This window comes from Uranotaenia lowii, chromosome 3 (assembly GCF_029784155.1).
Source record: "Uranotaenia lowii strain MFRU-FL chromosome 3, ASM2978415v1, whole genome shotgun sequence".
NCBI classification, from domain to species: domain Eukaryota; kingdom Metazoa; phylum Arthropoda; class Insecta; order Diptera; family Culicidae; genus Uranotaenia; species Uranotaenia lowii.
In genome coordinates this window covers 74,198,563-74,211,876 of record NC_073693.1, presented here as the reverse complement: position 1 = coordinate 74,211,876, position 13,314 = coordinate 74,198,563, and the positions used below count along the sequence as shown (strand labels likewise).

Sequence of the window (13,314 nt, the reverse complement as noted above, 5' to 3'; positions counted from 1 at the left end):
ACTTCACTTTTGGTCAAAAAATCTACCGGCAAAAAGAAGGCACAGCGATGGGTAGCCCTACTTCACCAATCTTATGCGATTTAGTGATGGAAGGCCTTCTGCGAAATTGCACCAAAAAACTCGATTTCCCAGTACCCCTGCTGATCAAATATGTTGATGACTTATTACTAGCTTTGCCCAACAACCAACTAACCCACGTACTCCAGACGTTCAACTCCTATCATCCAAAAATGCAATTTACGATGGAAACAGCCAAAAACAACAGTATCGCTTTTCTAGATACTTTCATCACCATTAATGAAGACAGGACGTTGAGCACTGAATGGTACAGCAAAGACATTTCATCAGGCCGCCTATTGAACTACCACTCATTTCACCCGATTAGCGTCAAACTAAACGTAGCCCGAAACTTCGTCAAACGAGTGATAAAGTTCGATTCAAGAAACCAAAAATCAAAACAGCATATGACCATCCATAGAATCCTGCGCCAGAACAACTATCCAAAACAACTCATCAACCGCATAATAAACCGGGAAAATCATATCCATCAGCACGAACAGTCAACAACTCCAAACATCACCATCGAACAACATCCAACCGACCAGCATCCTACTGAACAGCATCCAATCGAACAGCATCCAACCCAACAGCAACCAGCCATCATACCACCCACCCAACAACAGCATAAACCAAACAACAAAGATCACCAATCAACTGCCGTAGAACAACAAACACAACACCACTCCGAAAGCAATCTCCAGACCGAGCAAACAGCAACAGAATCCAGCATCAATGCTCCGCAAATCCGATATTTTCCGCTCACTTTCATCCCGAACCTATCAAGCCACATCACAAAAATCCTGAAAACCGATTACGCTGAAATTCACATCGCTAATTGCATTCCAAAGCCGCTTGGAATGTTATTGCCACGAGCCAAAGACCCGATTGCTTCATCTGAAACACCAAACATCATCTATTCCATCCCGTGTAGCAGCTGCCCAAAACAGTACATCGGTATGAGTCGTAACAACTTGAAAACAAGACTCGTTGGACACAAGTCAAATATCAAGAAGTATGAACAGCTATCTACACGGGATTCCACCCAAACGAACACCGAGAAAGCGAGCATGAGAGAGAACTGTACCGCTCTTCTGGCTCATATCATTGATGAAGGCCACACGATGGATCTCGAGAAAGCCAGAGTCATTGATAGAACCAGAAGATCGAGCGCTCTCCCAATCCTGGAAATGTGTCACATCTACACAAACACGAACACATTAAACTTTAGAACCGACGTAAACAACCTCAGTTCCACATATGCAAACATCCTACAATGTACAACCACACGAAAACACAAAACAAATGTTAGTAACATAGCAATAACCAATCACGATCAAAACACTAACACACAAAATCCGAGTAGCCATTAGTAAACAAAGCGCTGCCGCACAGTTTATCTAATGGTGAAGCGTTGCGGTTCAATTTTCGACGCAGTGAGTTTAAAAAAATAGGAAACGTTCAATTTTTCAAACTAACATATTTGATACAGTATTCACAGACAAAATTCGAACTACAATATTTAATTACCACAAAAATTAGACTAAAAACGAACCTTACAATTAGTGAGTACAAAATATGTTAACATAACACAAATTTAGACAATGTTACAAAATTACAATAAATTTACAGTTACCCACTGAAGAAGGCCACAATAAATGGCCGAAACGTTTGGACAATAATAAAAATAACTCGTTTTTATTCCCACAAATGACTGAATAAGCCGTTTCAATCTCCAAAAATCGTTAATATATTTCACTAAATGCTTTCTACAGCGCTTCAGAAATTTCAAAACACATCATAATGTACTAGAAGATTGTAGATCTTAACTTTTTTCAACTTTGTTTTGAAGACTGAAAATGGTTTTGCCTAACGTTCAACGTTTCAGATTTAAAAAACTGTTTTTTCAAGGTTTTATTTTTAATTTCATTGCAACTCCTTAGAATGAAATTGTAGAACTTTGACTTGTTCAGCAAAGTTATGTATTTTGTTAAGATAAACAACTTTGTAGAAAAAACCAAAGCTCTAAAATGCTTTACAAAAAAGTTAGTATTTTTATCTTGCTATTGGTGGACCCCTTGACTCTATATTTTATTCCATAGTATGTGCCTTACAAAATTATGCAATGTTGTCGAAGACATCAAAAGTCTATCTTTTCATCCCTGGGCGCTATAAATTTAGTTCCGCTAGGTTGATGTTCTATACCAGAGTGCATTGATAAAAGAGACAACCGAGACTTGTAAGTTTTCAGATAAAAATTCTTTTGCTTCGAAATATGTAATTTTTGGGCCAATAATTTTTCTGCTGTCAACATTTTGCGCAATGGAAGTTTTAAATCATGAGTGTTGCAAAACAGAACATGCAGATTCTTTTCGTTGCGTTTCTTTATTGGAATTGTTTAGTTATATAGAAACTTTGTCGTTTTCCATTTTTAAATTTAGTAGTATCATGGAAGAACTATAATTTTCCATGCTCAATCTGATCCATTTTTCGAACTAAGATCGTGTAAATTTTTGTGAATAAGCATTTTTATCGTCAACTGGCAATGCACTGTTGGCCTGGCACCTTTGCTGCCGTTATTTTTGACAAAACTTTCTCCTAATCAGACAAATATTTCTACCTCCTCTTTAGCAAGGCACACAGTCATCATTTCTAGGCAATGCAGGAACAATCCCACACATCGGTTTTTTGTAATGGTTTTAAACTACTTAAAATCAAAAAAAATTTACTTTTACAGCAATCATTTTGGTTATGAAAATTTTCAGTACAATTAAAATACAGCATTTTTACATTAATTATGGAAATCTTGTTTTCAAGATTACCGTTCATGATAATAAGATATATCCTCGATATATTTATTTATTTTTTATTTTAAACGTGCCAGATATAATTTTAATTTTAATGCTTTTTTCAAAACATTGAACCTGTCTTTATGTTGAAGAGCTTGCCGAAATACCATTGCAAGCTCTCATTTTGTACAAAAAATATTAAATAAAAAAATTAAGAATGTCTGAAAATTATAGGGGAGAATGAGGATACTTGATCCCTGGGGATACTTGATTCCTTAGCTATATCTCGAAACAGGAATGTCTTACAAAGATCAAATGTTCTAGAAAAATGTACCAAAATGAGAAAATTAAAGAAGCTTGAAGTTTAAAAATTGTTAACAAAATAATTGTTTGAGTAATTGAACTTTGTTTGAAAAATTTCACAAAATGTAACTTGAAGATCTTTTTTCATCACTTTAAAATGTTCCTTACATGGGAAAATTATGAAAAAATTTTTGTTCCATTGTATCAATCGTTCAAGCGTAAAATGAACTTCATAATGCCATATTTTCAAAGCAATGGAAAACTCCCAACTTTTTTCACAAAAAGTTTTCTAAAATGTTGATTATGGATACAATTGATCCCCTAGAGTTGGGTACAATTGATCCCCCTTCCAAACGGCATATTCTTCTTCTGAATTGATTGTTATGATTGCTGATTACGAAATTACTAATATTCATTCAAAAATTTATATTTATCAAACAATTGTCTGAAGAAAAGAGCAAAAATAATTAATTTTCTCTTAATTATAAAAAATAGCGCCTTTAAGTATGCAACGTTATTAGAGTTGAGACAAAGTTATAGAATTTTCTTCTTATGTCTGCTATAAATTATGAAATGAGAACAAACATGACCAAAATAGTCAATTAACATTCTATCTTGGGGTTTTGTTTGATTTTTATACAAGTATTAGGGCTTCCTGAATAAAAGATCAAGTCTCCTTCAATAGGGGATCAAGTCTCCCCTAACTTCAGAAAATTCGCAATTTTTTTACTCCCACGAAAAAGCTTCTAGTTCATCAACGGGTTCAAGTATCGTTCTAATTTTTGGAGCATAGAAACTTGAAGTTACAAGCTGTCAGAAAATGTTAAAGACGGCGAGTTGCTGAATTTTTCCAAAAAGATATGGTGAAAATAAGAAAAAGAGATCAAGTACCCCCACTCTCCCCTTACTATTGAAAAGCACCCTGATTTAATATTAGAGAAAAATGATACGCTCTATACACCTTCTAAAACGGTAGTTTTTTCGCCCGACTCTCTTCTTTCGACTATCGACTCTCGACCTCCAACTCGTGACTCTCGGCATTCGTTTCTCAACTCTTGATTTCTGACTTCAGACTCCCGATCAGAAACTTCGACTTTCAAACTTTGATTCTAGACATTCTACATTCGAATGCCGTTTGTTGACTTTCTAATTAAATTTGAGTTGGTACTCAAATTGGAGGTCAATTTGAAATATTGAATTCAAATTAAAGCTGAAAACAAAATCTGAGCAATTATTTTTCATAGTCGTTGTTAGCTCATAGCAAACATACCAAATAAACATTCGCGCATTCAAATGATGACAATCACAACAACTGGCTCCATGGATTTGGCAATATTCGAACAGTCAATTACCAAACGTGACTTTCGCAATATTTGCTCAATCAAAATTGCTTCATCGACTTAGCTCAAACATTGAATGGGGAAAACGGGTGAATAAAAAAAAAACTATTCCAACGAACGACCGAAGCCAGTCCGCGAATCACTAAATAGGTTTGCTAGCCAAACAAATCAATCCGCCAAATATGATAAATTGTGTCTGTATACCTCTGATAAATTGTGTGTATGATTTAATACTAAATATAGGGAGAGAATCGGTGCAGAAACCAGCGACAAAAAAATCTGTTTGTCATGACAGACCGACCAGGTAGCGTCGCCGAGTTTGTCATGGACAAACATCAACATGACACATTAACTGTTCTGGGCAGCCTCTTCTCCAATGACCCAGTCAAGTCAACACCCCCACCAAACAAGAATTAGACGCTTTCGCTCAGGCAACCTAACATTTTATTCGGGGTGAAGTCGGAATTGATTGTTCATTCTGTCGCGGCGCGTCATCGTGATTCTTGTCAACATCATCATTATGGAGGCCAGTCATGCGAAAGGGCCAATGTCAAATCCTAAATGTATATATTAGGAACGTCCTTTGTGAGAAAAAGGCTCTTGTCAGCCCCCCATCGTTTTACATTTTGGGAAAGTTTTCTAAAATGGGTTGAAATGACACAAAAATTGAGTAAAGACAAAAATCATTATTTAGTTTTTTCTCGATCAAACTTTTTTTTTTCAAAAATTTACTAAAATAACTAAAACTAAATATTCATTTTCTTCTATTTCCAGACTATGGTCGTCAGGATGCCGCTCCCGATATCAAGGGGCCGTGGGAAGACTGAAATTTTTAAAGCGGCCTTTTTGTGTAATAGGTAACGTATCCCATTTCTTCCTGTGCTTGTTAGGTTAGGGAAGGATTGAACTAATTAAGGCTCAAGCTTCCAATATCACTCTTCCGGCAAAGGTGGAAGACACACAACCATGCATGGACCGACCAATTAATTTTGTCTTCATTCGCTTCTTCCATCCCACCCAAAACAGATATAGTTACGATAGCGGCCTCGATAGTGGTGCTAGTGATGGGATCGTCCGGCCAAGTCTTCGCCACCAGTGCCCTGCGGGGGTTGCGGTTCTTCCAGATCCTACGGATGGTGCGGATGGATCGGCGTGGCGGCACCTGGAAGTTGCTGGGGAGTGTCGTCTATGCTCACAGACAGGTGAGTTTGAAAGACAGAAAGAGAGAGAGAGTTTAAATTGGAACGAGACCCGGCTTCCTTTCCCATGTTATAACGTTTCAACCACCCACAATTTCTTTGGGTTTTGTAAGATGACCATCTCTTCATTCAAACCACAACACACAGGATAGGTACCAATTTGCCACCCGACACGATGAATGACTTTCTTGATGAGTTCGAAGAAATGATGTGACAAGAGCTTTTGTTTGGTTAGCATATTCAAAATTTCTCAATGAATGGAAAATGAAAAACACGTATTTTTTTCAATCTTGAATCATCCTTCAAGTCTCAACTCTCGATTGTTGACTTTCCACTTTTAACATCAATTTTCAAATCTTAAATTTCTCAATTCGAATAACGACTTTTGACTTTCAACTTTCGACTTTTGACTATCAACTTTCGACTTTCGACTTTCAACTTTCGATTTTCGACTTTCGACTTTCGACTTTCGACTTTCGACTTTCGACTTTCGACTTTCGACTTTCGACTTTCGACTTTCAACTTTCGACTTTTGACTTTCCCCTTTTGACCTTCGATTTTTAGCTTTCGACTCTTGACTGTTGACTCATGATTCTTAACTCTTGACACTCGATTCTCGACTCTCGACTCTCGACTCTCGACTCTCGACTCTCGACTCTCGACTCTCGACTCTTGACTCTCGACTCTCGACTCTCGACTCTCGACTCTCGACTCTCGACTCTCGACTCTCGACTCTCGACTCTCGACTCTCGACTCTCGACTCTCGACTCTCGACTCTCGACTTTCGACTCTCGACTCTCAATTCTGTACTCTTGACTCTTGATTCTTCACTCTCGACTCTCGGCTTTTGACTCTCTACTCTCAACATTCGACTCTCGACTCTCGACTCTCGACTCTAGACTCTCGGTTCTTGACTTTTGACTCTGGACTCTCGACTCTCAATTCTGTACTCTTGACTCTTGACTCTTGATACTTGACTCTTCACTCTCGACTCTCGACTTCTGAGTCTCTACTTTCGCCTCTCGACTCACGGGTTTGAACTATTATCTCTCAACGCTCAACACTCGACTCTCGAATGTAAACTCTCGACTTTCAACTAATGAATTCAAAAGTCCTCACTCTAGTAACTGGACTCGCAACTCTCGATTGTTAACTCTCGACTGTTGACTCTCGACTTGAGGCTTTCGAATCTGGAGTCAGGATTCTGTTCTCAAGACTTTCGACTCTTGACTTCAATTTATTCGGTTAATTTTGACACTTAACTCCTTCGATTCTAATTTTGAATTCTGGTTTCTGGACTCTGATCTCAAGACTGTGAACTCTCCAACCTGAACTCTGAAGTTTTTTTTAACGATTGTCATTCGACTCTGGACTCTGGACTCTGGACTCTGGACTCTGGACTCTGGACTCTGGACTCTGTACTTTGGACTCTGGTCTCAAGACACTGGACTCTGGACTCTGTACTCTGGACTCTGGACTCTGCACTCTGAACTCTGGACTCTGGGCTATGGACACTGGACTGTGGACTCTGGAGTCTGGACTCTAGTCTCTGCACTCTGGACTCTGGACTCTGGACTCTTGACTCTGAACTCTGGACTCTGGACTCTGAACTCTGGACTCTGGACTCTGGACACTGGACTATGGACTCTGGACCCTGGACTCTGGACTCTGGACTCTGGACTCTGGACTCTGGACTCTGGACTCTGGACTCTGGACTCTGGACTCTGGACTCTGGACTCTGGACTCTGGACTCTGGACTCAGGATCCTCCTGAACTTTAAACTTTAAATTCTTCACGCTGAGCTCTGAATTCTGGACTGTGAACTCTGGACTCTGGACTGTGAAAACTGCACTCTAGACTTTCTACTCTAAAATTTAGACTCAAGACTCTGGACTCTGGACTCTTGACTCTTGACTCTGGACTCTGGACTCTGGACTCTGGACTCTGGACTCTGGACTCTGGACTCAGGACTCTGAACTCTGAACTTTGAACTCTGGACTCTGAACTCTTGATTTTGTACTCTGGGCTCTGTATTCTGGATACTGAACTCTGGACTCTGAACTCTGGACCTTAGACTCTGGACTCTGGATTCTGGACTCTGGACTCTGGACTCTGGACTCTGGCCTCTGGACTCTGGACCCTGGATTCTGGACTCTGAACTCCGGACTCTGGACTCTTGAACCTGGACTTTGGAATCTGGACTCTGGACTCTGATCTCTTGATTTTGGACTCTGGACTATGGAATCTAGATTTCTAACTCTGGGCTCTGGACTATAAACTTTGGACTTTGGCCTCTGTACTTTGGACTCTGGAATTTGAACTTTTGGTTTTGTATTCTGGACTCTGTAGTCTGGATACTGAACTCTCGACTCTGAGCTCTGGACTCTAGACTCTGGACTCTGGATTCTGGATTCTGGACTCTGGACTCTGAACTCTGGACTCTGTACTCTGAACTGTGGACTCTGGACTCTTGACCCTGGACTTTGGACTCTGGACTTTGGACTCTAGACTCTGGACTTCTTGATTTTGGACTCTGGACTATGGAATCTAGATTTTGAACTCTGGGCTCTGGACTCTATACTTTGGACTCTGGCCTTTGGACTCTGGAATTCGGACTCTGGACTTTGAACTTTGCACTCTGGACTCTTGACTCTGGACCCTTGACTCTGGCTTCTGGACTCTGGACATTGAACTCTCGATTTTGGACTCTGGAATCTAGAATCTAGCGCTGAACTCTGGACTCTGGACTCTGGACTCTGTACTTTGGACTCTGTTCTCGAGACACTGGACTCTGGACTCTGTACTCTGGACTCTGGACTCTGGACTCTGAACTCTGGACTCTGGACTCTGGACTCTGGACTCTGGACTCTGGACTCTGGACTCTGGACTCTGGACTCTGGACTCTGGACTCTAGACTCAGGATCCTCCTGGACTTTGAACTTTAAATTCTTAACCCTGAGCTCTGAATTCTGAACTGTGAACTCTGGACTCCGGACTCTAAATACTGCACTCTTGACTTTCTACTCTGGACTCTAGACTCTAGACTCTGGACTCTGGACTCTGGACTTGGGTCTCTGGACTCTGGACTCTGAACTCTGGACTCTGGACTCTGGACTCTGGATATTCCTAGACTTCAAAGTTTCAATTCTAAACCCGTAGCTCTGAAATCTGAACTGTGAACCCTGGACTGTGGACTGTGGATTCTGCACTCAGACTCTGGAGCATTGAGTTTTTTTAAGATTATAGATAAACTTGACCCTCTTAAAAGGTTTAAGATTCCTGATGCCTCTGAGAAAATTGAGAGTTTTGAATCTAAAGAAACTTGCTCTTAAATCTATTGAGTCTCTTGAGCACTTTAAGATTTTTGTAACGCTTAAGACCCTTAATTCGATTGAAATTCTTGAGTCATAATTTTAAGGAATTCCTCAGATAATTAAGGGTATTTGAGACTCTTAAGAGCTTTAAGACATTGAGGTTCCTCAGAAGTTAAAGGCCCTCAAAATACAACTTATTTGAAAAAAATCCTCATACAGTTGAGACACTTGAAAATCTTGAAATTTTGTGATTCTTCAAAATCTTGAAACTTTTTCAGCCCTAAAAAGTCTTGAAAAACCTTGATACTCTTTAAACTCGTAATGTACAACATTTTGGAATTAAACTGTTGAGATTTTTGTAATGTTTGGGATATTTAAGATTTCTGACTGTTTTTAGATTTATAAAACCTTTAAGACGTTTGAAAACCATGATATACTAGGAACTCTTGCGACACTTAATATTTTTGTGTCTCTTGAGACTCAGGAGACCATTGAAATTGTAGAAACTCTTGCAATTTTTCAGACAGAGATACTTTTTACATTCTTTAAAATCTTATAACTTTTGAGACTCTTGAGATAAGATACTTTTCTTATGACTTTTGAGATTTTGAAGATTTTTGTGGCCTCTTAACTCTTCAGACTCTTAGATGTCTTCAAACTGTTGAGGTTCTTGAGAATTATAAGATTCTTAGGGCTTGTGCTTGTGCTCAGTTTTCAGGTCAATTGCCTTCTAAGCCAATGCTCGCAAATTCAAAGCTAAAAGTAAACATCGAACACAAGGTTACCGGGTAAAGTTTCTTAATAACTGACCGCTAATTACAACGTTGATATAAAGTCGTGAAAGCCAAAAAGATAGTGAACGACTAAATCGAAACAAAACAAGAAAACTATAAGGAATTAGGAAAATTCTAAAACTCCAGAGATACATATCTAAGACTCTTGAGATTCTTGAGACTCATAAGACATTATGACTCTGAATCCTTTCTTGGCTCCCTCCTTTCGCATTTTATTTAAGCTTTCTTGACTTTCATAACTTTCTTTACTTTTCAGACTTGTCTTTCTTGAATTTCTTGACCTTCTGACTTTCTTGATTTGATTTTTTTTTTTACATTCTTGACTTTCTCGAATTTCTCGACTTTCTTGACTTACTTGAAATTTTTGATTTCTTGAAATTTTTGATTTCTTGACATTTTATACATTCTTTATTTTCTTGACTTTCTTGACTTTCTTGACTTTCTTGACTTTCTTGACTTTCTTGACTTTCTTGACTTTCTTGACTTTCTTGACTTTCTTGACTTTCTTGACTTTCTTGACTTTCTTGACTTTCTTGACTTTCTTGACTTTCTTGACTTTCTTGACATTCTTGACTTTCTTGACTTTCTTGACTTTCTTGACTTTCTTGACTTTCTTGAATTTCTTGAATTTCTTGACTTTCTTGACTTTCTTGACTTTCTTGACTTTCTTGACTTTCTTGACTTTCTTGACTTTCTTGACTTTCTTGACTTTCTTGACTTTCTTGACTTTCTTGACTTTCTTGACTTTCTTGACTTTCTTGACTTTCTTGACTTTCTTGACTTTCTTGACTTTCTTGACTTTCTTGACTTTTTCGACTTTCTTGACTTTCTGGACTTTCTCGACTTTTTTGACTTTCATGACTTTGTCGACTTTCTTGAATTTCTTGACTTGATTGACTTTCTTGACTTTCTTGACTTTCTCGAATTTCTGGACTTGATTGACTTTCTTGACTTTATTGACAGCTCGACTTTCTCGACTTTCTTGACTTTCTTGACTTTCTTGCCTTTCTTGACTTTCTTGACTTACTCAACTTTCTTGACTTTTTCGACATTCATTACTTTCTCGACTTTCTAGACTTTCTTGACATCTTTTACTTTCTTGAATTTGTTGACTTTCTTGGTTTCTTAACTTTCTCGACTTTCTTGACTTGTTTTTCTTGAATTCCTTGACTTTTTTGACTTACTTGACTATTTTGACTTTTTTTTTACTTCTTTGGTTATCTCGACTTTCTTGACGTTTTGTTTTTTTTTTTTTAATTTCTGGACTCTTTGGACGCTCTTGACTTCTTAATTTTGCTTCTTGAGTTATTACACTGCACAGTGGTGCAGAACATCAATCTAGCTGTACGAAATTAATAGCGCCCAGGGATGAAGAGATAGACATTTGATGTCTTCAGCAACATTGTTCAGTTTTACATGGAGCATATTCTTGTATCAAAATTTTTGCCGAGGGGTCCACCAATAGCGAGATAAAAATGCTAACTTTTTTGTTTTTCAAATTAGGGCTTTGATGTCTTCGACAAAGTTGTTTATCTGATCAAAATACATAAGTTTGTTGAAGATGTCAAAGTTCTATCACATCACCCTCAGGAGTTACAGTCAAAGTAAAAAAAATCTCTTGAAAAAACAGTTTTTTGAACCTGACACGTTGTAGATTGGATAAAATGGTTCGCTGTCTTTGAAACAAAGTTGTAACAAGCCACGATCTACAATTGTCTCATACATTATGATGGGTTTAGAAGTTGCTGAAGCTCTATAGAAAGCATTTAGTGTATTTTATTGGCAATTTTGGAAGGCACGTCCATCGAAAAGTGCACATTTTCGCAACACCCCCTTTTTTGTGATTATTTTTGATGATAAGCGGAACCATTTCCATTTGAAATTAGCGGGGAAATCGGTGGAACTAGTAGAGATTTGAATGATTGAAAATACACATTTCATGTAAAAATTACCTATTTTGCTTATAGAAAAAACGTTAAAAAAATTTAATTTATTGATAAAGTGTTGCTGTTTTCTTTTATATATTTTGTTTGATTAAAAGACATTTAAATTTAATTTTTCAAATCATTTAAACCCCAAAAAAATGAATGGATCTGTTAAATTTGGTAGAGCACTAAATTAGTATTTGATATCATATAAATGAATAATAGAATTTTGCCATTACAATATAACTGCTTCAACTGGTTCCAAGTAACTGTATCCAAGTAACTAATCTTACATGCAATTTGCTTTTGTCTTTTCGTTGAGTCATAAGTTTTAATCGAATTTAAATGCCTTTTAATTAAACAAAATATATAAAAGAAAACAGCAACACTTTATCAATAAATTAAATTTTTTTAACGTTTTTTCTATAAGCAAAATAGGTAATTTTTACATGAAATGTGTATTTTCAATCATTCAAATCTCTACTAGTTCCACCGATTTCCCCGCTAATTTCAAATGGAAATGGTTCCGCTTATCATCAAAAATAATCACAAAAAAGGGGGTGATGCGAAAATGTGCACTTTTCGATGGACGAGCCTTCCAAAATTGCCAATAAAATACACTAAATGCTTTCTATAGAGCTTCAGCAACTTCTAAACCCATCATAATGTATGAGACAATTGTAGATCGTGGCTTGTTACAACTTTGTTTCAAAGACAGCGAACCATTTTATCCAATCTACAACGTGTCAGGTTCAAAAAACTGTTTTTTCAAGAGATTTTTTTTACTTTGACAGTAACTCCTGAGGGTGATGTGATAGAACTTTGACATCTTCAACAAACTTATGTATTTTGATCAGATAAACAACTTTGTCGAAGACATCAAAGCCCTAATTTGAAAAACAAAAAAGTTAGCATTTTTATCTCGCTATTGGTGGACCCCTCGGCAAAAATTTTGATACAAGAATATGCTCCATGTAAAACTGAACAATGTTGCTGAAGACATCAAATGTCTATCTCTTCATCCCTGGGCGCTATTAATTTCGTACAGCTAGATTGATGTTCTGCACCACTGTGCACTGATGAAATCAATCGTTGGTTGGTCTGCAACTTATGGATTTTATTTCAATAATTTATTGAGATCGTTTATTAAGATTGGTCACATTTAAGTGATAATTTTATCTATATTTTTATGTGAAAATGGTTAAAATTAATCAGCTTCCTTTTCATTAACCTTGAGGCCTTCAATAGGAATTTCACTTTCTACTGTATTCAAATTTCTACCGATTGACTGATTTTGAATTAGAATTCCAAAGAAAAAACATCAAACACGGTGACTGTTTTTTCCTTTTCTTCCTACGCTCCGATGCAGTAGTAAAATGTTCTCACTCCTCTACTTTATTCAGCACGCTCCAACACGTGTCAATTTTTCGCGCCAAAAATCTATTCTCCAGCAGAGAACGAAACGATGTCTCGCCCCCGAATGTTGCTGACGCGTGTTAGCCAAAGACGTATTTCGAAATCAATATCCATACCCCAATCTTTTATGGTTAATGTATGTCGGTGGCGCGGTGGGGACCAGATTTTTTTCTGGCT

General features: G+C 37.6%; 1 protein-coding gene across 14 annotated transcripts in view; it reads left to right on the top strand.

Annotated features, from left to right (window-relative positions):
* The window catches only part of LOC129751553 (potassium voltage-gated channel subfamily KQT member 1-like), a 705,179-nt gene that overhangs the window by 319,481 nt on the left and 372,384 nt on the right, over positions 1–13,314 (top strand). For all 14 annotated transcript variants that reach the window (XM_055747130.1, XM_055747121.1, XM_055747116.1 and 11 more), the window contains 2 exons: positions 5,264–5,346; positions 5,516–5,691. In XM_055747130.1, the coding sequence (XP_055603105.1) occupies positions 5,264–5,346; positions 5,516–5,691 (259 nt within the window). The remainder of the gene's footprint in view (positions 1–5,263; positions 5,347–5,515; positions 5,692–13,314) is intronic.